The 26,293-nt window shown below is 36.1% G+C and overlaps 1 protein-coding gene across 1 annotated transcript in view; it reads right to left on the bottom strand.

Moving 5' to 3' along the window:
* Window positions 1-26,293, bottom strand: part of itga9 (integrin, alpha 9) — a 98,071-nt gene that overhangs the window by 17,627 nt on the left and 54,151 nt on the right. The window contains exons 16-22 of the mRNA XM_067421036.1: window positions 15,477-15,629; window positions 13,047-13,123; window positions 11,682-11,829; window positions 3,363-3,449; window positions 3,178-3,257; window positions 1,983-2,072; window positions 500-608 (exon numbers count right to left, since the gene is read on the bottom strand). Coding sequence (XP_067277137.1) covers window positions 500-608; window positions 1,983-2,072; window positions 3,178-3,257; window positions 3,363-3,449; window positions 11,682-11,829; window positions 13,047-13,123; window positions 15,477-15,629 — 744 coding nt within the window. The remainder of the gene's footprint in view (window positions 1-499; window positions 609-1,982; window positions 2,073-3,177; window positions 3,258-3,362; window positions 3,450-11,681; window positions 11,830-13,046; window positions 13,124-15,476; window positions 15,630-26,293) is intronic.

The raw sequence follows: 26,293 nt of genomic DNA, 5'->3' as shown, positions 1-26,293 counted from the left end.
AAGACACATTATTTTGCATAATGATACTAATTGGACCCTTTTCACATATCCAGGGTTTTCAGAAGTGGAAGTTGGGTATAGGGGGTAAACATGAACAGAAGTTACATATCTTTTTTTTCCAATTTGACCCAATAGCAAAAGAAAAATCCATTATAGTGCTGATATGACTTTCAAAGACTTTCATATTTTTTTTAGATTTACAATGTTTAAGGCCATAGAAAGTGTCCAACTTGATGTCTTTAGATACAAGATAACATCCATTCAAACAAACAAATAGAGAAGGGGGACCACATATAACACACATTATCAGTAACTTAACAGTCTGAGAAGAAAAAACGTGTGTGGGGGGTATTATTAACCATTTTATAAGGCAATTTATCCCTTGATATCTCTAATGCTTTAATTTAAACTCAAATCAATATTTCATTTCTTTATTTTTTTGTAAAATAATCATGTAAGTGGTATAGCATAACAATCTACATCAGAACATATGGGATACCTGAAAGGTGAAGTTGAGCGGCTGAAAGCTGCACTCCATGTCTTCCAGCTTAAGGAAACGTGATCGGTCCACTGAGTTTCCATACACAAAAGACGTAGGGGTGACCACACTGCAGAAACAACCACACAGTTATATATGGCAATCCTTCATTGTGCTATAATAGTATGTCTTTCACTTAAAGAGAACCTATTATGCCCCTTTACAAAGTCTTGATTTTGTTTTTGGGGGGCTACAAGAATAGGCTTTCATAATAGAATGCTAAAAACACAACACTAACTCAACACTACAACGAAGGTGTTTCATGGAGTTCAGAAACACTGACACTGATATAGAGAACAACTCCCGCTGGAGGGACTTTGCATAGCTTTGCATAGCATGCTCAAACAGCAACATTACACACTAAAGAAAGTTGAACATGCAAAAAAACATAATAGGACCCCTTTAATGTGATTAATTTGATGTTAGCTTTGATATAATGTAAGTGTGCTGCTGCCAGAATCAATTATTTTGGTAAAACATAGCAGCTGGAAACACCTGGAAAATACTCCATTCCAGTAGATTATTGCATAGATTTGTCTATGTGTACTAAATACAATCTTTATATTCATAAACTGATTACAGAACACTTCTAATACATATGAAGTAAACGCGCTTAATGACATAAAACAGACTTTGATCTGGTTTTGCGTCTAACCCCTGGAGTTCATGTTTATATATTGAAGTGTAGTCTCTGGCGCGCTCATATAAAACATTACAGGGAGGACGTTCTCATTATCAGGCTGTACATCTTGCTGTAGAACATGTTGTGTATTTAAGCCTCATTCATCTCTGTGAAACAAGTGTCTGCGAGCCTTTAACTTTGAAATACTCCAGCGCCGCAAAGAAACAGGAGCCAAAAAAAGAAATGTGCACATAAGAAGTAAATACTGAGCGGACCACAAATGTCTCTGGTGTTATCAGATGTCTGGCAGTGTGATGGACTACAAAAGCTGTTACAAGAATAGTCTACCTAAAACAATACACCCTTGTTTTTATTAACTAATGTTAACAAAGATGAACAAATACAGTAAAATATGTATTGTTCATTGTTAGTTCATGTTAGTTAATACATTAACTAATGTAAAAAATGAAAACGTATTATAAAGTGTTAACGCAAACTAATATATGTTAAAAGCCTGTATGAAATGATTTTTTCCCTTCTAAACACCAAAGGAGATGTTGTAAAGAAAGCTCACTAAGGTCTTATGAATTCAATTAAAGTGTGTATAATTTTTGGCAGCTTCTCATCTGGCTTTGGATATTCCATATTATATTCCATATTAGATACAAATCTTGAGGTATTTTAGGTACATTTTTGTTAGTTTGTTAGTTTGAACAATCCACAGAATAAAGAAAGAAAGTCATACATGTTTTGAACAACATGAGGCTGAATAAATAATGACATTAACATTTTTCCTTTTAGCTCATGAAGTGTAAATCTTACCCTGTGATTGCTGTGTCCACCTCATGTACCAGCGGTATGGACAACTCCAGTGTGTTATCATGAAGTGTGTTATCATGTTCTGGATTGGCACTAAGAAAAACAGAACAATAATACTGAACATGTATATATATTCTGCCATAGGAAATCTCAGCCATGCTGATATAAAGTCACATCGCATAACTACAAATGTGATATTGCATTTATATAGCAGTTCGACAGCACAATTAATGTCTTAAAGACCCTCTTTTGAGCAGAACTACTTCCTTCCTCCACAGAATCAAATCTCAAGTTTACAGTTTAATTGAGTCCAAGCCTCATTACTAATTTGAAAAGGTCATTTTAAAACTAGTAACAAAGGAACGCTGCGTCGCTTCACTGAATGAATCACAGCCACACTGATACAGAGCCATATCACACGACTACTTTTGCGTTTACACAACAGTTTGATGGCACAATAGTGTAAATAAATAAGAAACAACTGATATAGAGCCATACTGCACTCCTACTACTGTGATATTGCTCATATACAGTAATTTAGTTTGGGGTAAGCAAGATTTTCCCCTTTTTTTTCCTGCAAGGATGCATTAAATTGACCGTGACAGTTAAGACTTATAATGTTTCAAAAGATTTTAATTTCAAGTAAATGCTGTTCATTTGAATTATATATTTAGCTACGAATCCTGAAAAATCTAGTTTTTTGTATTTTCATGAAATGCAGCCTTGAAGAGCCTAATAGACTTTTTTTTAAAAACATTTTAAAAAAATCTCACCAATCCTAAATGTTAAACGGTAGTATTGGTACAAACATACCATGTGTTTTCAGCATGGTTATGTATACAGTGTAAATGATTAAGTCTCCACTGTGGCCAAATGTGCATTATGAGAGTTCTATTTGCCTAACAGAGACCTAGTCTTTACCACTTAGTGTGTAATGCACATCTCTGAGCAAAGAAAACACATCTGGCCAGCATTAGATTAATATCACGACTGTAATATAAAGCAAAAACCACTTAATTTCTCAAAAAATAGCCAAATAGGGAAAAGTCCAAATGTCTAATTTATCTAGTTGTTTCAAAAATAAACATCATGTCATTCACTAATGTGGACTGATGATGTGAACCACGTGTTTTTTAATCACAGAAATAAACCTTGTATTTTTAAAGAAGGGAAAGTTCATTAAATCAAGAATGCTCACCTTCTAGCGTGTACTAAAAATAGCAGTGTCTCATTTTCACCAGATAGATGACTTGTGTCAAAAAGCACAGATAGATGGTACTGGAAAAAAGGTTAAAACTACAAGGTTAAACGGAATTGCGCTATAATTAACAAGATCATCAAGTAAATCGTAGGGGTGTAAAACTGATGCTCCTGTCATACTACCTTGGTTTGTGCCCTCATGAAAGGAAATCCAACGCTGCACTTGAGGAAGTCCAGCTCTACCAGCATACAGGAAATGCCCTTTTCCTCCTGGAGCCAAAACAGACAGAGAAAACACTAAATGACAGTGAGAATAACCAGTCAAACCCTTCAAAAGCTGTACTAATTTGTAGGGACCTCAGCAGAAAATCTCACCAACCACAATGCCTAAAAAATATTATATTCAAAAGAAACCCCCCAAAAATCACTGATTGCCAGACAAAGTCAGAAGGCATGCAAATGCTTTACCATTGATAAAAATAAACCCTTGCAAGCTGCATTCAATATGCATTATGGTTATGTTTAGATCTCCAATTTAGTTCTACAGAAAGTCATTTAGAGGAGGGACATTTTTTTTTATGTTTAACCTTTTCTCTAGCAATTTCAAGCAATGTATGCACACATGTGCGGACTGGTTTCAGACACGTTTAAAAAATGTTGCAGCCGTTCAAAAGGTGTCTTGCAAATGTGGACACTGGTAAAGTGTTGTGAGAGGAACTTGCTATGAGATGGATATTGTGCACAAAGCCTTGAGCAAAGTCAGTCTTGGGACAGGACAACATATATAGTTAATAAACTTAATATAAGTTAACCTTAATATAATACAATAAAGCTAATATAAAACACAAAAAAACTTTTTAGGGTTGAAAGGGGTCAATGAACTGAGAAATCTAATTTTCCTTGAGCTTTTGACATATATGAGATTATCATACTATAAGAATATCCTGTAAATTACAGAACTGACAACTTCCTTGTTAATCCAAAAACAGCTTTTATTGTTACCAAGCCCAACGACTTATTATAAAATCTGTGAAAGATCAACACCTACTTCATCATCACAACTTTGGCCCTGCCCACTGGTGTGTTAGTGAGACGACAAGGAGAGAAAAGCAATACATGATGGACTACAAATAACATTGCTTTCAAAAAGGATCCTAATGCAATGAATGTTGTTATTTTATTTATTTATAACAATGTGAATGTCTCAGTTGAACATTACGTATTTGTATTAGCTACATTTCATTGTGGATTCTTTGGTAAATCAGTCACAATTTCTGCGCAGGCTCTGGAAACAGACTTTTATGATATGAACTCACCAGTAATGCCACAACAGTAATACCATATCATTAACCGTTAAGTCTAATGCCTGATCTGTGACCAGTGATTTTTTGATATGTAATTATTAATGTTCATTCAGATGTTTTTTGCTCATGTGTCAGTATAAATCAAACCAGTGACTAAACGAACAACTTCACATTTTCTCTCTTAGTAGGATTAAAATAATCTGTTATTTGTGATTAAATTATATATAGAAAGTGATCAAAGAAAGCTCTCTTTGCAATCGCTGAAGCTATCAATCAAGCAGCGGGAGTTTATCAGTGACTGGACTCGCGCCAGAACTCCCGTAATAATTAATGAATCACTTATTTACATTGTGTTTGCACTGTTAGTTATGATGAAAGCATTCGTTAGTGTGCAGAAATCGAGTTGTAATGATAAAATCACTGCATTCATACACTCAACATGTCTGTGATCGGCTACAATGCTCATCACTGCAACCTGTACGAAAAATGTCTTTTATTTCTAAATTATGACAATTATTGCTGTAAAAATCATACAAACATTATAAGTTCACCACGGGAAACATTATAAAACAATGCAGTTCATGACCCCTATAAAACAATTAATATTCAGTAATATTAGTGATTTAACTGCACTGACACTATGGGATTAGAACAAAATGTGAACTAAATTGAGCGAAATAATACCCCTAACTTTGCAACATCGACTCTTATTGAAATGACCTGAATCAACACTGAACTGACTTGAGCTGAAATGAAACTATTGTCTTTTGTAGAGCTGCTTCACAGCTTAAAAAATTATTCATGCCATTCATTCAATTTATGAACTTCGCAGCATTGTTATTGAACTGAATTAAATCAATACTGAACTGATTTGAGCTGAATAATGGAACTATTGTCTTTGTTAGAGCTGCTTCACAGCTAAAAAAAATGAATTCATGTCATGTCATTTGTCAAAATTGTTACTGAACTGAATTAAATCTGATTTGAGCTTAATAATGACCGTTCTGTAGAGCTGCTTTAACAGCTGAAACGTTAAATTGTTTCATAACTGATGCATTTTACAACATTTATTTTACAACACAATCTATTATATAAAGTGTGATATAAATAAATGTGACTTGACTAACTTATAAATAACTGTACTGTCACATGCATTGTACACTAGGAGAACAGCAACAGGGACAATCGCCAGTGAGAGTCTAGAGCTTTTTCTAAACACAGCAGAGGCACCGGCTGGTTTGTGTAAACAGCTGAGATTTGACCCCGTGAGGAGTGAGCGTTCCTACAGCGAGAGTTCACCAAGCTGTCATTTTACAGAGCTGAGAGCGTAAAAAACCACAGAGAGCCTTCAGGAATCTATCAGGGCCACTGACAAACCCGACGGCCTCACGCTGCTGGAACAATGCAGAGGATGAGCGCTTAACTCTGGGATCTTCAGTTCCACGTGAGGTCTTGCACATGCTCCCCATTCTTGAGTTTATATTGGAGCTATTCTTAGCGAGGTTGCAGCAATAACAAGAGCTGCTGCCGGAGAAAATACATCAACAAATAGTCAAAAGTAGATGAGAGGAAGGGATGCAGGAAAGCCTAAGAGTTTGCAAAACTAATTTTTCATGCACTTGCCAATCTCTGGGGAAGAGTTTGAGGCTTTGGCCTCACGTTTTGCACTCGTTTGGAGCGTTTACGCTAACACCCTTGTTTCCCGAGCTTTGAGTATTGCTAATGTACAGCAGTACACCTCAATGGCGGCCTGCGGACTAAATGTGGCCCGTTAATCATTTCTGAGTTCAAGAGCACTCAGTGGTGCACAATTTGCGGTCTGTGGTCCATATCCGCACCAGATCATGCATTTTAAAATTTCGTCTGTAGTTCAGCTACCCTAGTTCTCCAAAACATTATTAGGCACAGATACTCAAATGTGTCTGATACAATCCAATGTGCACTACTCTTTAAAAGCAAATACTTTTAGTCAGCAAGAATGCATTAAATTGATCAAAAATTACAGAAAAGACATTTATAATGTTTCAAATGATTTCTATTTCAAGTAAATGCTGTTCTTTTTAACTTTTATTTCATCAAAGAATCCTGAACAAAGTGCATTTCAGATTCCACAAAGAATATTAAGTGCACGGCACAGCTGTTTTCAACATTAAGAATAATCATAAATATTGATTAAAACCAATGGTGGATGAATCTTGATAAGGTATTAGAATGATAGCAACACATTCTTAACCCTCAACATAAAATTTGTTCTGTGTTCACTAATATTTTTCCACACAAATATCTACACAGGCTCCATTTGTGCTCAAAAATGATCATGTTTACAGTTTATCAAAACCGATTTGTTTTGCAAGACTTCTAAGCCAGACAGGACTTTAAAGTCAACCGCAACAAATACCTGAATACATTTACATTAACAAACATCAAGTGTGCTCAAAATGCTATATGTTTTATATTTAGGTTGACAATGTTCTGTCCTTCTTTTTATTTACAAACAAACAAACAATAAATAAATAAATAAATGTGGTATAAGATCCATCACATGCATTATTTATTGAGCTGTCTCCCTTTGCTCTGCACTTTTTTTTTGCTGTCTGGCCCCAGTGAGGAGATGTACCCTTTGTCTTTATATAGGCAACTCTCTGACACAACGTCCTTTAAGAAGGACCTCTAATTCCTGAACTGTGAAGCATTGCCAAACAAACAGTTGGTGCTCCTACGGAGAAGGGTGGACAGCAGGGAAGCTAAAGTCACATTATACTGTATCAAAGACTTCATATATAGGAAGACGGTGCACTCCGATTACTAAATGCCCCGCCTTCTAAATGAAAGAGCCCATCATTGACATCACTGCAGCTGCCATTAGAAGCTCCGGTTGCTATAGAAACAGGCAGTGTTCTGAGACGCGTGTTTAGCGCAGCAGATGCACATTAGCTTTGTCCAGACTGAAAATGCCATTTTTTTGTCATGATTCAAGGATTTAGAAACAAAACGTATGAGACAGTTCTCAGATTTCATTTGTGATTTCAAATAAGAAATTGAACTGTAAGCTTGGCAAGCAGTTTCTGTAAATTTGATGTTTCCCCATTCAAAGAGATAGGAGCTGTACAAAGATGGCCGCCGAGTGAAATGACTTACCTTAAAGGGACTTTGACTGTATTTAGCACAAACTGGGCTACAATAATATGTGAGCAACATGTATGCATATGTTTGTATTTTAGAGTAAAAAAAAATCTATGCCTGGTTATTGAAAAAAACTAACATTTTAAGACACTTAAATGAGGCCCTATAACATAGTAAATATTTATTCACAAGCCGTTTGAGAACTGGATATTGCAGTCTAGAGTTTTTTCTTCAAGACAATGTGAAAATCATCAAGCCACCAAATATTCTCCACTATCATTCAGAAGTTTGGGGTCTAACCTAGGCGGCATTTATTTGATCAAATATAAAATATAGCAAGAACAGAAATATAATTAAATATTATGACAATTTAAAATAACAGTTTAAATATATTTTAAAATATAATTTATTCCTGTGATGCAAAGCTGAATTTTCAGCATCATGTGTCACATGATCGTTAACAGGCTGATTTATAACGTAAGAAACAATGGCAACACTTTAGTTTAGGTATCAGTTCTCACTATTAACTAGTGTCTTATTAGCATGCATATTGCAAGGATATTATTAGTACTTATAATGCCTTATTCTTCATGACCATATCCTACATCCCTTAATCCTACCCAATACCTAAACTTAACAACTACCGCACTAACTATTAATAATCAGTAAATTATGAGTTTATTAAGGCAAAGATTGTAGTTAATAGTGAATGTGTTCCCTATACTAAAGTGTTACCAAATGATTTCTAATTATTATCAATGCTGAAAACAGTTGTGCTTCTTAAAACTTTTATGGAAGTCATGATACTTTTTTTCAGGATTCGTTGATTAGTAGAAAGTTCAAAAGAGCAGTGCTTATTTGTACTTATAATCATTTGCAACATTATCGATGTCTTTACTCTCAACTTTGATTAATTTAATACATCCTCGATTAATAAATGTATTAATTTCTTCAAAAAATCTTACTAACCCCAAACTTTTTAACAATATTGTAGTGTTTCACAACCACAAAGTGGCACAGTCTCATTTTCAAAATTGAAAAATTGATTTTATATTTTTTATTTTGTGCGGAAGTTGGGCTTGAATGCCACATAAATGGCACTTTTCTAAATCAGTGTTTTGTCTAAATCACTACTGATTCAGTAATTGTATTCCATCATGGCGGACAGGAAGGAAAGATGTGTTTGTATTGAGTCACTACTCTTTGGTCTGTGTGTTATTAAACTGAAACATTAACAAATCTCAAATGATGTATGTATTGGCTGTGTCTCTAAAATAAACTTTATATCTAGCCAGATTGTTTTACTCTTTCTCTGCCTCGTCATTTAGCGCTTCAGTAACACTAAAATAAATCACATTGTTTTTGAGACACCAATTTAAAGGTCTTCGCTTCACCTGCTGCAATCTAATAAAAGGACAATCCGGCGTTTATCTAATTACAGTGAGTGTGTTTCTTCTCAAGAGGGGCCCCGGGGCCATCTGAATGATGCGATAGAGCTTCTGAAACCAATTCACTGCTGCAGATGGTTTGGGTTGCAAGACAAACACAGGGGCAACAGGACCTACTATAAAACAAGAGGCGAGCGCAAGTTCACACTCGGCATGACGGAAAGCTGAAGTGGCCTGAGGGAGACGTTCTGGCCTGACCTCCGCTGCGTGTATACGGGTCACATCAACATAGACGATTCTCGCAGCGCTGGTGTAATTAGAGGGGTCCTGCTGCGCGTACAGTACTAGAACAGCAAACAAAGCATGGCCACTGTGTCTTCTCACAATACACTTCCACCTGGACCCCTGCATGCATCCTATTCAACAGTCATGACTAATTACTCTCAGAAAAGGGAGAAAGCTGGTTTGCACTGCAAAAAACGATCAAAATGAAATTTAAAACGGTTAAACAATATTAAGCAAAGTAAAACAAAGTGAAATCTGAGCGCTTCAAAAACAAATTTATGTTTAAGTTGACGATGACAGAGTTAATTTAGAAGGATTTTGGAATGCAGAAGAAAACAAATGATGGTTGAATTACTAAATAATCCATTAAGGCTAGACAAAATGTAAATTATTTGCATTTCTTCAACTGTAAATAAAAATGATGTCATAATTTATTCACCTTTCCAAACCAGTAAGACTTTTTAGCTTTTGTGGATCATAAAAGGAATCATTCTTAAGTGTTCATGCTGCCCTTTTCCATGCATTGAAAGTGAATGAAGACAGAGCCCTTTAAACTTCCAAAAGGGCAAATAAACATTGAATACGACATATGCTATTGTTTTTGGAAAAGAGCAGCATTATTTTTATATAAATGTATGGTTACTACATGTACTTATAGTAATAATAGTATGCAATTATGAAAATCATACAGGTTTTGAACGACATGAGGGTGAGTAAATCCACCCAAAATATAGATTTTTGGGTGAACTATCCACCGCAGTTATTGATAGTCCATTCTCACATCTTCATTTTTTTCTAAAAACAGTAAAATTTCTGTGAATCTAGAATAGCACACATGTCCAATCAGGCATAACATTATGACAGGTAAAGTGAGTAACACTGATCTCTTCGTCACGGCTCCTGTTAGTGGCCGGGATATATTAGGCAGCAAGTGGACATTTTGTCCTCAAAGTTGATGTGTTAGAAGCAGGAAAAATGGGCAAGCTTAAGGATGAGTGAGTTTGACAAGGGCCAAATTGTGATGGCTAGACAACTGGGTCAGAGCATCTCCAATGCTGCAGCTCTTGTGGGCTGTTCCCGGTCTGCAGTGGTCAGTATCTATCAAAAGTGCTCCAAGGAAGGAACAGTGAAGAATCGGCCACAGGGTCATGCTGCCAAGGATCCGATCAAACAAACGAGCCACTGTAGCTTAAATTTCTAGAGAAGTGAATGCTAGAGAACCTGGGGAACACATGGCCCCAGGATGCACTAAGGGAAGAAGGCGAGCCGCGGAGGCAGTGTGATGCTTTGGGCAATGTTCTGCTGTGAAACCTTGGGTCCTCCATCCTTGTGGATGTTACTTTGACACGCTCCACCTACCTAAGCATTGTTGCAGACCATGTTCAGCCTTTCATGGAAACGGTATTCCGGTCCATGGAGGACCCGCATCGCAACTTACATGACTTAAAGGATCTGCTGCTAATATCTAGATGCCAGATACCACTGCACACCTTCAGGGGTCTAGTGGAGTCCATGCCTCGACGGGTCAGGGCTGTTTTGGCAGCAAAAGGGGGACCAACACAATATAAGTCATAACGTTATGCCTGATTGGTATATTATCCCTTAAAATTAGAGAACAACCATTAAAATGTGTAATTCTGTGCTGCTTCGTTTTCCCCTTGAGACGGTTGAGTTTATCTAAGAGGTCCGTTTAGCAATCTTAAAGAGTCTCTCCATTATTGTCAAACTAAAGGAGGAAATGTTCTTACTCATGCTACTGATAACAAAGAATACTTTTCAGCAGGGGAAACATATGAGGGAGCTGTAACAGAGATTTCAGTGTGAGACTTGTTCTAGAAGCCTGAGATAACGATACACTGACCAGCTGCAAGAGCTCTCATCAGTAACTGTGCACTTCCTCCTGTTTCCACTACTTCCTCTGCTGACTGAACGCCTATCTCTCCATATTCTACACTCTTTTTTTCATTCTATCCCTTTAAATCATGGATATGATGACCACATATACTTATTAGGAAGATTCAAACTTGTCACATTTTCCATGTAACCTATATGTCAGTATTTGGCCCCTAGTTCATGGCACACCCACATGCCGCCTGGTGTGTATTACAAACAAGAATGACAAAAGCTCTTCAAACTTCAGGATAACTGGCTGGCTTAATGCAATCTTCAGTAGGTTTTCTGGGAAACAAATTGGTGTTTACCAGGCTGCTACCATGAAAAACATTGGGGAATTCAGTTTAAAGAAATGTAGGTTTACTAACACCTGTGTCTTGTTAATAATAGTGTGTCACTTTACATGTCAGTCAGCTCATGGTAAGAATAAGCTGCAAAATGGACCAGACTGTACGTCAATAGTCAAAAGTCTGGTCTAGAAAAAAACTATGGCAATATATCAGACTTACCCTTTGTAAGAAGTTGATGTAGTGAACCTCTCTGGAGAAGTTGAAGTAGATGTTGGTGTCATAGGCATCATCTCCAGCATTAGAGATGGTTAAATTTAATGACACATTTCTCACTCCACCAAGAGCCAGATGAGAACTGATGTAACGTCTGGGAAATGAGAGAAACAAAAGAGAAAACAAGTGGGACAAGAATAATCTGAGGAAAACTGTCAAAAATATTTCTTGGTCATACTTTACCCCAAAAACAAACTAAACAGGAAATTAAATTTTACATTTAAGAAGAAAAAAAATATGCCTATTTTAGTACAATACTGTGACAATATTTTCAGATTCATATGCATTTTCTCATTACCATACTGTGAAAATAATTATTGATTAATAATTAATAATTATCAGCCTATAATATTTTAAGTATTTACTGAATATATCACTGTATTTCTTAATTCATATTTTTGCATTAAGACAGAAGTTTCTTGACAAATATATGAGCAAATTCTCTGTAATGTATTACGTAACCAAATATTGTTTTATTATTTTAATCTAAAAGTATTTACTGCATGTAGTATTTCTTATAACGCCTTTGTGTTTTTGATGAATTAGTAATTAATATTCTTTGCATTGTGACCATATTTTCATGACAATTAAGCATATTTTATCTGCAAATTTTAATGACTTTTGTAAAATATTATTATTTTATTATTTTAATCTTCAATCTAACAATATATACAGTATATATCACTGTATTTCTATATTTGATGGTTTACATAACAAAAAAATACTAATACTGTAATGTGGGTCTAATATTTTTCTTTTGTCAGATCATATCAATATTTGAGTCACTGCTGATTAAACTAATCTCTTTGTATTACCTCTCATTTGAGTTTTTTTAAAGTTAAACCAAAAAACATCATTTTTTATAGTGCACGAATAATTAAAAATATTAATTTAAAAAATATTTAAACGTATTTGAATAATGGAAATATTGTAATGTGTTTTTTATTTTTAAATAGGTCCAAAAGTAGACTTTCTTCAACAAATATATATCTGATACACTGAGCATAGAACTTGAATGCCTGTTTTGAAGTCATTACAGTAAAATTTCTTTTCAATTACTAGCTCTATACATGCAGTAAGTAGTGAATTCCCATCTGCTCTTTAAACAGCGAAGGTTCAGCGTTTAAGGAAACTACAGGTCCAGATCATTCAGAACCAGACTAGGACTTTCTTGAGACAGTCTAATGAATGACGTCAGTGGCCGGTGAGAGCCAAGCGTGCGTCCACACCAACAGCGACTCAACCCTAATGACGTAAATGAACCGAAATGAGCCGCTGAGCAGATCCTCGAGAGAAGACCAGGGGCTTTACCCAGAAAGCAGCAGTTTCCCATGAAGCCTCAGGTCAGCAGCACAGTCCTCTGACAGACAGTTCTTCTCAAACCACGTCTGTGAAGAGTCAAACAGAGCACAGGATGTTTACACAACTTAACTGTCAGTATAACCTGAGATGGAAGGCAAATACTAGAGGGTGCTGTTGTGCAAGACTTTAAAAAGCTCTAGCATGAGTAGCGGTTTCAAGCGTGATGAACAAGAAAGTGCCGTGTGCTCACATTGGACAGATTTTGACATCAACACCTTTGCTTTAATGCTACAGACAAGCAGATTCCAACATAATGGATTCCTGGCGCGCTGAAAGATGCCAGCGCCGTGTTTCCTCAAACTCAGAGGGAAAAGCATGTCAGCTAACAGTAGGGTGGGTTATGAAGTGGGCTGTTGGCAAATAAATTCATCAATCTTCCACATTCCACTCACAAAGAGTCAACAGCCATTAATGAGCGCTAACTAAAACCACATTTAAAACTAGAGAAGAGGGTAATTTCTGACATTCGGAGCTGCTGGGTGATGCCAATGACAAATGAGTATGAGGTGAGTAACAATCTTAGAGTAAATTAGAATGATCTTCTTTATAAAATCACTTTAAATGTTAAAACGAGCAATATATAAGTAAGGTTTTATAAGAGTTTAAACTAGGTGTGATATGTTTCCAGTATCATGTAATTGTTATTTGTATAAACATTCAAAATCACGGACAATCAGAACATATTTGATTTAATATTTTACTTTCTTAACACACATTTGTGGTCTTTTTGTGCATGATCTACATATCAGTGCTCTTGGAAGATCATGTTCAAAAAAGCAACCAGAAATCGTCTTGGCTGATTAGGACAGAAACTCTGATTAAAGGCACAATATGTAATTTTTCGCTGTTAGAGCGCTTCTGCTTCTTCTGCTCATGTATATGTGGGGTAACATACCCCACTGTTTTGCGCTGTTTTATCATATTAGATACGTTTGAGCGTGTTGAAAGTTATGTTATAATGCTACTCTGTGTGGTCGCTCGGCAACTACTATGAGACACTTTGTGGCACTGCAGCGAGTTAGATCAATATTAGGCATGGTAAAACATGGTACTCAGGGTAAATCAAGAAAACTAGATTTAAACAATAAGACTAACTGTGTTGAGCTATATAATTGATTTGTTTCCTGTCGATGAATGTATCCAAACAAGTTGCTCACCTGTCTAATAAAACACATCATATATTATTAAAGCATCTTTAAATGTCGTAGTTTCCATGGTTTCTACTAAATAAAACTAATGCGGGTATGATGTCACTGATGGGTGACACACGGTCCGTGTCCTGGTTATAATTGATTATTTTTCTGGATATATATACTCTTGGGATAATGTAAGTACACAAGTCAACAAAATATATAACATCGTTCTATTGGTCTTTGGATATTTGAATCCAAAAATCTTACGAATTGTGCTTTTTAAAGCTAACTAAATGCTCTAATTTGAAGTAAGGCCTAATCCTGGCTTAATCTAAGCCCTGTCTGTGAAACCGAGCCAAAATATGAAGAGTTCAGATGCAAAAACCTCTAAGTCCATCTGACATGTTTTCTTTTAAATCTGATTTTTTTTTTTTTTATCAGGCACCTATGTTTAGGTTTAGTCATTTCACTTTAATGGCAATGAAAAGGTTATTAGTCAGTTTTTTAAATGCCTTATTTTCACAAATGTCACTTTATTGATATTAAACTAATTTAACAGACTTTTGATAAACCAGCTAAATCTGTGTGCTTTTTTTGTTGTTGCAAAAACCACTAAGTCCACCTCTTTAGACAGTGGCAAAAATAAATCAAGATGCAACTGGAAACATTGCAAATGATAAAAGCAGAATCTGAAACTGAAGCTGTTATGCAAGTGACTGCCACATTAAATCACTGCCAAATTTCTGTCAAGAGTTTTACAGCAGCACAAGGAAGGAACACTGTTGCGTTTACTACTCGTGAAATCCTGTCATTGCCACTGTAATAGAAAAACTTGATAAAAACTTGCAGCTTGGCAATTGAAAGCTGACTCACATGCACACCGTCATTCAAATCATATGATTCAATTTGCATCTTCTGATTGGTTTCTGTGGATTTAGAGGTTTTTGCTGACAAAGGCAAGTGGCGTTTAGCGGTTTCTTCCAACGAACGGGTATTTCTGAATAGGCTGAGGCTGGGTTTTAGTGGATTTGAAGAGAAAGTATTTGATACACAGGGGAACAGGATCGGCAAAAGACGAGCTGGGAATCGAATTCTGGTCGCCGGAGGATCAGTTGCGCTATATGTTCGACGCACTGCTCACGAGGCTATCGGCGCTGACATTAATTCCTAAAGGTTATCTTTATCTTCAGTGCTATACTGTTTAAAATTGATTATTTATGTGCAGTGAAAGCTGAAGGATTCAAACCTCGTTCTTTGCGGCGATCTTCTCTCCTTTATTCCAGCGTAGAATAGGAGTCAGAGAGGGAAGGTCGCGGTCCTGGTATTCATCCACAACGTGCTTTCCTAAAGCGTATGCTGCCTCAAACACGATGGCGGCAAACACATCCTTCACTTCTTTCTGTTGAAAAGCACAAAAATGGGAAAATGTGACATGAACAATAAAAAAAACTTAAATTCTTTAAAAGCTGAACTGTGTCAGCCTCATTGATTTACTATTAAAGGTTTAGTTAATTTAAATTTTTTTATTTTGTGTTTGTCATTTCTATAAGTTTTATTGCTTTTTTTTTCAAAATGTCTATATATTTTTTATTTTAGGACACTCAAAAAAAGTTAAGGCTTTTATTTTTAAGATTTACGCATTTCAATTACACTTAAAATTCCATTAAATTTTATGGAATAATCTTAACATATTTTAATGGAATATTTGAATAATTATTCATTTAAAATGTGTATTATTCAATAAAATGATATGCAATTATGCTATTAATTGAAATGCTAAATCTTTTTAAAAAAAGGCTTAGCGCACATAAAATAACACTACTTAAACTAAACTAAATGAGAACTTCAGTTCACTTCATTTTCCTTGTCAACTACCTAAAATAAAATAAGTTATGAAAATGTTTTTTTATGGTTTTAGTTGTATTTAACCTTGAAATGTGCCACAACAAAACACAGAAAAATCTGGTTATTTGTGCAACTCCTGATACTGAAGCAAAACTCTCACTTTTCTTTTGAGTAGACCAACAGCACATCACATCCACTAATGTTTCAAAATAAAAGCACAGAGTGATAAAAGTTTAGATGAATGGCCCATATGACAAGTAGCTCACCCAATCGGTGGCCGTGTAACTGGCTTTGCACGGGCTAAAATCATATTTGTGGTGAAAAGCTTTATAGCCGAAGTTCTTTGCAAAGCTCCTCAAAGCTCTTGTTGGCTTGGTCAAGTGTACTGTGTGCCATAAAAGAGCCACCAAAAGCTATTGGATAAATTTGGAAAGAGCTGGCACTGCCCTGTCCCAACACACTTCATCTTCCCTTATTTTGGCAATATGAGCCGCAGCCCGAAGAGTGTTTCTTTTGGCACATGACTTGGAAACAGTCAAACGAAAGACTGAACAGGATCAAACCTCGACATCCTTGTTAGAGGAGACTAAAGAGGGAGGGACATGGGAAAAGAAGACCTCTCCTGTGCCCTCTTCTCCTCCCCTGACTATTAAACATCACGCAGGCCTGTGATGAGGCTTGATCGCTTCGGCTTTCATCTCTACCACCACGACAGAAGCGCAAACTGTGCCTACTGAGCACACCTTCACTGGTCTTTCTTTCGTCCCGTGAGTTTTATCACATGTTTTCTGTTTGTCCACCCACCCATCCTCTTCCTCAGCGGCGCTGAATCAGGCCGATGTTTTAACACATCATGATAAAATAGATAGCGCACATCCTGTCCTGGTGTCCAGCCGACCCACACCTTCACATGCTGATAGAGTTACGGCAGGAAAGAGAGGTGTGGTGGTGGACTGGACAGGTTTTTAGCCTCCAGACTTATTTACACCATCAAATGGGGCATAAGTGTTTATTATAGATGACAGAATTAAGGAATAGTTCACAGAAATATGAAATTCTGTGATTAATAAAATTAAAAATCACTACAAATTTCAAACCTGTATGGTTTGCCAAACTATCATTTCAATAACATGTAAGATTTTACCGATTAAACACACCAAAAAGGTTTCATATACAACTATTTTGTAGCTCAAAATTGGAAATAAATAAGTTTTTAAATAAAAATACAGTTTTTCAGGCTGTTCCTTCCGAGATGAAAAAAAAAGTCAAAAACAATGAGATAATTTATAAAATAAATAAATTACAATGACAAAAAAATGTGGTGTAGAAACACCCTTTCACAGTTAATTTCACAATCATTTATAAAGAAATTAATTAAATGTGACATTTTATACACAGTATTTTCATGTAAAATTTACTCCAATATTTTGTTTTATTTACAACTTTTAAGAAAATTAAGATTTATGACTTCTTTCTTCATTTGTCCACAAACGAAAGTAAACTATACAAGTCTGTAATGACATAAGGATGAGTAAAGGATTACAGAAGTATCTTTTTTGGCAAACTAGTCCTTTAAGATCGAACATTTTGGCCTTTTTGCCTTCCTTTGATATAAGCAATTATCATCACATTTTTATATTATACTGTAGTTTGGCCGCAGGAAAACAAACTATGGCTTTGGTTTGCTAACTGTCGCTAGCACTATTTTCAGGGGTCCGTATTACAATGTAAGTATGCAGTACATCACAGTACTGAGTAATACAAATTAACTACATGTACTCACTATAGGCTTAAGGTTAGTTGCATGCAGGGGCGTAGCCAGCCTAGTTTAGTATACAAATATAATAATATTTGTTAAATAACAGCTGTTTAAATTATTTTACTGTAATTACAAAATTATTTTAACATCTCAAATACTGAAATAAATAAAATGTGTTTTTTACAGTTTTTTACAGTTCTTTTGCTGAGCTCGATGTACTTCCTTTTCTCATCACATATCAGATCGGAAAGGTGTTTATTTTCAATCAAAATAAGAACATATTTTAAAAGTGGACATTTGATCTAACGTTTGTTGTAACCGCTGCTCATGTTTTGTATGTGGACAGGTTGTAGCTACAGTTTTGGTTTATTGGTTTATGTAGACCAAAACTCCCCCCCACGTGAAAGTGCCCGCTAACTTTTGCCCAGGCCAGACGAAAAATTTGAATTCTGCCTGTGCCGCTGGTTGCATGAACTGTTACATGTACGAAACACAATTTAAGACAAAGTAGATGCCTCTACTAAAACAGTGGCATCTGTACTGGACTGATTGGACAAGCAAAGATCTTGCCAGATGGTAATCCTGATGCTGCTAACCTTAGGAAAGGTGTTATTAAAATAAAAACTGAAATTATATAAATAAAGATAATATAAAAGTATATTAAAAAATAAAGTAAGATGCAGTTATTGACAAAAAAACCCTGCTGAGATTTAGGTATATTAATCAAAGAATCTGTAGAATCAAAGCTATATGATAAACCCTAGATTAACCATTGAATCACCTGAGCCTTGGTGAAAGGCTCCTCATTCATCAGCTGAGGGCCTCTCACGTGCCCTTTGGCGTCCAGAGAGAGAGGGTTTTGTTACAGCAATATGCTTGAGTCGTAAAACGGACAACATAAAGCTCAGTGTTGTGTAAAGAACTGGTGCTCTCCTCAGGTCCCAGATGGGATTAAAGCAGTGCGTATCAAATGGACCCTGTGATCTGTCCGACCAATGACCCCACTCAGGGGAGCAGTAAAGATCAGGGACAGACTATGTGCCACTTTCATTGGGACACATGTGAATTGGGAGCATGAATGACCTCTTGTTCTCCAACAAAACAAGTGTGTACCAACTTAATTTACGATAATCAATGTACTATAGTAAAATGTAATCACCAGTCCAATAGGGAAACTCTGTGGAGTTTCAAGTTCTTTATTTTCAAACAGTCCAACTTATCTGGACTGATCAGAAGCTCTATGTTCTGGTTTGGACTTGTATCAGTGCTTTTCAGAATTTGGTGACGTAAGTTCAGCTCCAACCTAAACAGGTAAAGGCTGAAAACTTTAAAAAATATTTGCCAAGCTTTTATTTCAATCACAATTAATACTGCATAATATCGGCTAACACTTTATTTTGATGACATTATACTAACAATAAGCAAAGTTTCTTTAAGACAAGTCATTTCACTTGGCGGCCATCTTTGAAACGCCTCTCGGACTCTCTTTGAATAGGGAGAAACTTCTCCAAAACTGTTCACCAAGCTCATGATCAAATTTCATATTTGAAATCACCAATGAAATCTGACAACAACTGTCTCTATAAGCAACTATGTCCACTTACCGACTAACAGTCTACTAATACTCTGATGAGAGTTAGATGACATGTAGTTGCAAAGTTACTTATAGTTAGTAGTGTCTAAAGTGGACCACTGAAACATACTGTAAAATACTGTAATGTATCTAAACATACATACACTGTAACAAACAAACAAACAAACAATACATAAATTCCTTTTTTTCAGGATGGACCATTTTTAAAAGTTACAGAAAAAAAAATATATTAAAAAGACAAACATGCATTTAGTTCATCTGTTTGACCCGTGCTGGCAAAATGTGTGGGAATGCACGGGCTGATTACGAGCTACAGGCAAAACAAGTGAAAAATGTGTTGATTAAGCCCTCGTCTAGCGACACCAATGCTCCAAATAGCAATTAAACATATGAAAGTATCTTTATTTGTATGTTTTCTGAGAGGTATATCTTCATTAATCTTTCATACTGTAGCTAATCCGCTTCTGGTTGACTGGCGCTTCAGCACAAGTTCGGTCTCGTTTTAAAGAACAGCATTCAAATTTTGTGAATATTTATTGCAAATTCTAGATAGCATGAGTGTGATTTTCACATTCATGCTGATGTAAATAAAACGATCTTACTTGCACTGACTGACAAATCCAATGCATGTGCACAAAGACATCTCAGACAGCGCACAATCCTGATATACACACATACAGAATTACAGTATTTCGAAATATCTATCAATGTTTGGTTAACTGTTGGGGAAAAACATCCGATGTTCTGATGTAACATTACATTAGATCCATATGGTACAGTAGGTCTGAATATATAGGCTGTCTATCTCATTAATGTTAATCAAACAATTGTGGTATCATGAAAAAAAAAATTTTGAATAGATATTTAGTGTTGACTTGGTGTGTGCCAAATTTGGGGTTATTACTCTGGATTTTAAGGCATGGCCTTTAGAAAACTTTACCTCGATTTTCCCCTGACTCTATCGACTTTAAACAGGTCTAAGCTCAGTCATTTTGGTCTAATTCAAACAAATGATACATCATTTTGAAGTTTTTATTTTTATTTTTATAAAGAAAGACTCATTGTGATGAATTTTTGAAAAGTTGCTCATTGTCACTTATTTAGCCAGCGTAGGTCACATATAAAAATATTATATATGCAATGTATATATATATCTCTGTCATCACTGCCATTCATGTGCACCTAACTCAAACTTATAATATTGACACTTGTAGGCTGCTTAAGGACTGTTTTGAAAAACTAGACAATGGCATAGTTGAGACGTATGGGAGTATGAGAGTAGAAGTCGGACTGGCTTCCCACTCTAGTAAAGTTGCCAATGCAAAACCTCACAGAGGAGACACAACAGGAACAAGCACCTCCTGCACATAAGGAAGTCGTAGAGGTCATATCTGAACCTTGGCCCGGGCTTTTACTAGCTTTTATCATCATTATTAATGTCCCCTTTTGCCTTCTGCTTCCTCCTTTCCCACCGCCCCCAAACTTCATCCTTTGCTCCATCATAAACTACATGTATTTATAGCAGAAGAAAGCAGGCCTGAGGACCAACATCATGCTTTTAATTGGGTGTATGGTATCTGAAGGGACCCAAACAACTGTTCCTTACATGCCACTGACACACATTAACAGACTTGAGCCAAGCAGGTCAGTCAGTCGCCACAGGGCTTCATTGTACAAGACGAACGGCTAAAGTGTCATCTGTTTCCTTACATTGTTTCCATTTGGCACAGTAAAGGCTTTCACGGAAAGAGACGGCACTACAGAAAGGCTTCCCACAGGCGGATTCGCAAGTCATAATAGCCTTTTTTGACGACAGCAATAAATCGAAACGATGGTCACACTTTAGGCTACAGTGTTCATGTTACTGTGCATTTATATTAGTAATCATTCAACGCTGCTGAAAACTAGTATGAATAATAAATAACTGGCTGCTGTATGTATGTGCTGTCATCTTGCCAAACCAAGCACCAATGTAATAAACATCATGTGTATAATGGATAATAATTTGGGGGAGCTGCTTGTAATTAGTGGTGTTTTGATATATGTTTGTTACATTTAACCATTTGATACCATAATGATTGTCATAACAGTGTCTAAAAAATGGTAAAGTGCCATGGTACTTTTTCCATCAGGTCTTAAAAGTGTTACCAAAAAAGCATGATAGAATCAAAGAGACAAAGAAAGTGTTTGTAAGTTATGTGTTACTGAATGCAATATGACGCTGCCATTTAGCACCCTTGTAGTAAAGTATGATTAAAAAACCTCTATAGCCGCGAGTGCAGGAAATACAGTGTCTAATTTATGCAGGGTTGGATGCCGTCCATTCCCAAACTCACCAGACCAATAATCTCTCATCTGAGGATCATTGAGTCTGACCTCATGCTTTTGAACATGGAGACAGTGGTGAAAAATAGTGCTGATTGAATAATAAGAGCGTGTTTAGATTTTTACACAAAGACATCTTGATGATCACCAGAAAAGATAATGTGTTGAATGTCATTATAAGCTTGTTCTAAATTAAAAACATTAGGAGTCTTGCTATGGGTTTTGAAAAATAATTTCGTAAATAGCGTTTTCATCTTGTCATGAGTAACAATATATATAAACACTCTTATGGCAAGATATACACTACCGTTCAAAAGTTTGGGGTGGAGAAGATTTTTTAATGTCAAAGAAAGAAGTCTCTTCTGCTCATCAAGCATTTATTGAATCAAAAACACAGTAAAAAAATTAATATTACAATTTAAAATAACTTTTTTCTATTTGAATAAATTGCTTGATCACAGGATTTATTCCTGTGATCAAAGCTGTATTTTCAGCATCATTACTCCAGTCTTCAGTGTCACATCATGATCCTTCAGAAATCATTCTAATATGATGATTTGATGTTCATAAAACTTTCATTGATGAGACAAGCATTGTTTGTAACATTATAAGTGTCTTTACTGTCACTTTTAAATAACTGAATGCATCCTAGCTGAATAAAAGTATTAATTTAATTAAGAAAGAATCTTACAGACTCCAAACAGTAATTTAGTTAATTGAAAAATAAAATAGCAGAAAATATAGTAGAACATCTTAAATTGTGTTGATTTTTTCTTACCTCATTGTGAAGTTTTATGCTTAAAAAAATTACCAATGGAGTAAGAAAGTGAAACTTAATTAAACATTCATCAACATATATACAAAAATCTTGGGTAGGCGATTTTCAGAGGGTAGCAATAGCGAGCTAGCTCTGAAAGCATGAGATCCCTTCAGAGTGCTCTACTTTAAAACATGAACGGATTCAGCGGAGTGCAAACAAACGCGTCATGAGAGGCAGTGGTAAACCTCATGTCTCAAAGCACATTACAATAATAATGAACATAAACAACTTACAGAGCACTGACCTGAACCAACTGACTGCTGCAAATTAGTTTTGCAGATGATAGTCCATTCAAATACAAAACTAAAGTATATTAGAGTATAACATCACAGGATTCTCTTCCAAATGATAGTAGTTATGGCGTGAGCGCAGCATAAGCTGGTGGTTTTGGTTCAAGAGGACCTGTAAAAGGCAGCTGCTGTTTTGGTTTGTGGTGCTCGGTGACTGACGTCTGTCTCTGCATAGCATGAAACGCGCTGATGGCGTGTGATGTCTGCGCGAGGGTATGTAAAAACATTGACAGGTAGGTATAGGACCTCCTACCGTAGCTCTCTGAACAAGGTCTATGATTGGACGAATATATTAACATATAACATATTAAGAAAGTAAATTGCACTTTATAAATTTTAGCAACATCTAGTGGTGAGGTTGTGAATTGTAACATTGAATTGCAAGCACATAGAGAAGCTACGGTGGCCGTCACAGGACAAAGATGTCGTCGTCTGAGGCAGCAGGGAGTAGCTAGCGCTCTGTAGAGAAGTTTGTCCATTTAGGGCCACTGTAGAAACATGACACAGAAAAATGGCGACTTCACTGTAAGGGACCCGCAGTGTGTGTAGATAGAAATTACTCATTCTAAGGTAATAAAAACATAACGGTTCATTATTTAAAGTCTTTATACACTGCTAAAAACATAGATATTGCATCTCTGTCAATATATCCTCATAAATACTACACACTGCACCTTTAAATTAATGATTGCTATCAGGATGTGAAGAGACTTTCATCCAACATAACAGAAAAAGTTTTTGAATCGAATCACCTACCTCGACTTTAACAATTTTACTTATAAAGAGTTCATTGGAAAGTAAAACATCTTTGAAAAATGTAAAAAGGGTCTCCAATAACTTCAGGCTGTAAAACCCTTTTTTTCTGACAATCTTTGACACACTTCAAATCTGTGGGCAGAAACAGGGAGGCTGATATCATGCAATGCTTTTAAGAATGTAATTTGTATTTAATGGCCTAAGTTCTACAGTTATGTGCCAGTATGAGAAGATTTGCAGTGCCAGAAACTTTGATACAGAAAACTTGTCAGTTTATCTTTAAGATAAGCAGGGCGGCTGAACTCAACCACTTTCTATTCTTCAGGGAAGGCAGAAGGGATGATGTCATCTGAAAAGCGGCAATCATGATTGGCCGAGAGGATCTGAGCTGCCCGCGCTCACGTGGCTTCCACCAGATCGTTCCAAGAGTTATTAAATACATGCACACAGTGCACAAACCAGGGCTTCATCGAGATCAGGACCCTCGGAGCTAAACTCACAGTTCCTGCTATTAATTTACGCTCTGCTCTAGGATTCCCTTTTAAGGCTAGATGCATGCAAGACATGTATTTAGAGTTATGCTAAAAATATGAACTTAAGCAATACATGTACATCCAAAAATGTATGAAAAACATTATTACTATTCCTCAAATTTGGAAAAACTATTCAACTTCGGCATGCAATCCTTCCCACATTATATGTTCAACAGACAAAGTAATCCCACAATAATGTATGCAACTTCAACATGATGGTTTTTCACATGCATTTCTTGAAAAAAATTATATTGTTCTCATTATTTGTATTTACCAAAGTTGCTATCCATGCCAAAACATTACTATGACCCAAAGTCATCATGCAACCTTAATTTTCAGCCATTTTATTTATTGCAAGTGATAAATGAGTGAAACCTGAAGTACTTCCTGTATAAAAGCCCTCATATATTTCATTCATACTCACAGGACCCATCTAAACATGATCCCACCATTGGATACTTCAACAAGGTGAACTAGTACAACATCAAATCCTCTAGTAATATTGTCCCTGACAGACATTGTTCAAGACAACAACATCCCACACGGAACCAATTATAAGATACAGAAAAAAAAGGGACCAACATTCAGGGCATGGAAATGAACAGTGTAACCATGTTTATGTGCTGCATGTGTTTGCCAATGAGATTAACTTATTAGAGTGTCAGATCAAACAGATTTAGACAACACGGCAATTGTGAAGGTTGCATAGTTCAGGATAAATCACCTAGTCTTTGGAAAACTACAAATTAATATGAAAGATTAGTTAATGTCTCCAGAACACATTCTCTGAAGCTGAGCAGGTGAATCTGCATTTGATTCCCGTACTAAAAGCCGGAATGAACCGTACACGAACCGAGCAAAGCTTGAGCGTGGAGATATTTCTCAGATCTCCCTCCAAAGTCCATGGGCTCATCTGAAACTGATGATAAATCACAGACACTCATTCCTGAAGTGTTAGTCCATGTACAGAAATGTCTTGTTTCATAAACAAATCAAACTCGCAGCTCTCCAACAACTGAAAAACGGGCCAAAGAAAAGAAAGCCTGATGATGTCTAACAGATCATAATTATACTGTGTGGAGAAAGACATGATGTGGTTTAGTTCAGTGGTTCTCAACTGGTGTCAACCCATAACAAGTCTGTTCTGGCAGAGGTGAAAACAATGCTTCTATATATAAATATAAATAATAAAGGTGTAACGGTACACAGAAGTCACGCTTCGGTACGGATCTTGGTTTTGGAGCCAGACAGTAGTGCAAATTACAGTTCCACTTAGCGGCATTTAGGTAGTTGGTACAGTACAACCTCCTTTAGTGTATTAAGCACTAATCAGTAAACATAATGAAGTCTTGCAAGAGTATTTGGTCACAATTAGCTAGAGATCAGTTTTCTTTGCGCGTGAGAGTTCATTAATGTGGTGACAATGGTGGATGCACCAAGTTCAATATTATGCTTTTTCAAGAAATCACAGAAATGAGCAAGAGGGAGGAAAAAGTGCCATCTACATCCGGGCCTACTTCACCTTTCCACAAGGAGATGGCGAGTGAAGCTTCCCATTTCCAGAATATGCATATTTCATCACTAGACTGTAGTAGTGAGACTTCCATGACATAAATAGGCACAATGCCAGATTATTTTGTCTCATTATAACAGCAGAAACGACTTAAAATACTAAATATTAAGGTTATAGATCAAGACATCATTCGAAACTGTACAGTATACAGTGTAAAAACAAAACACTGCGCTTTAATAAAATAAATAAATAAAATAATAAATAAAAAACAGGATGCCGGTTTCTGCCACCTGGGTTTCTTTTCCGTGAGAAAACAAATTTCAGCGTATAGGTTACTAGCAAGTAGTCATCTGAACAAGCTTTGGGTTGGTGTATAGATCGTCTCTTTCTCCACACCGTGTGTGTGGATCGCCTGTGACTATATTTGTCGTCTGACTGTATGCACTGAACTGTGATAGTTTGGGACAAATACATTCGTAATAAATAAGCATAGATGGTCATCCTATTATTGTATTATTATAGTGTTATTACTATTTGAATATACCCATTTCCTAGTTTTAGTTCGCTATTTTTTACTTAATCTTAAACTTCTCAATTAGCCACGGCAGTATTTCTCATTTTCGTTTTT

The sequence above is a fragment of the Pseudorasbora parva genome, chromosome 17 (genome assembly GCF_024679245.1).
Source record: "Pseudorasbora parva isolate DD20220531a chromosome 17, ASM2467924v1, whole genome shotgun sequence".
NCBI lineage: Eukaryota > Metazoa > Chordata > Actinopteri > Cypriniformes > Gobionidae > Pseudorasbora > Pseudorasbora parva.
Note: the sequence above shows the minus strand (reverse complement) of the source record. Positions and strands in the feature narration are given on the sequence as shown.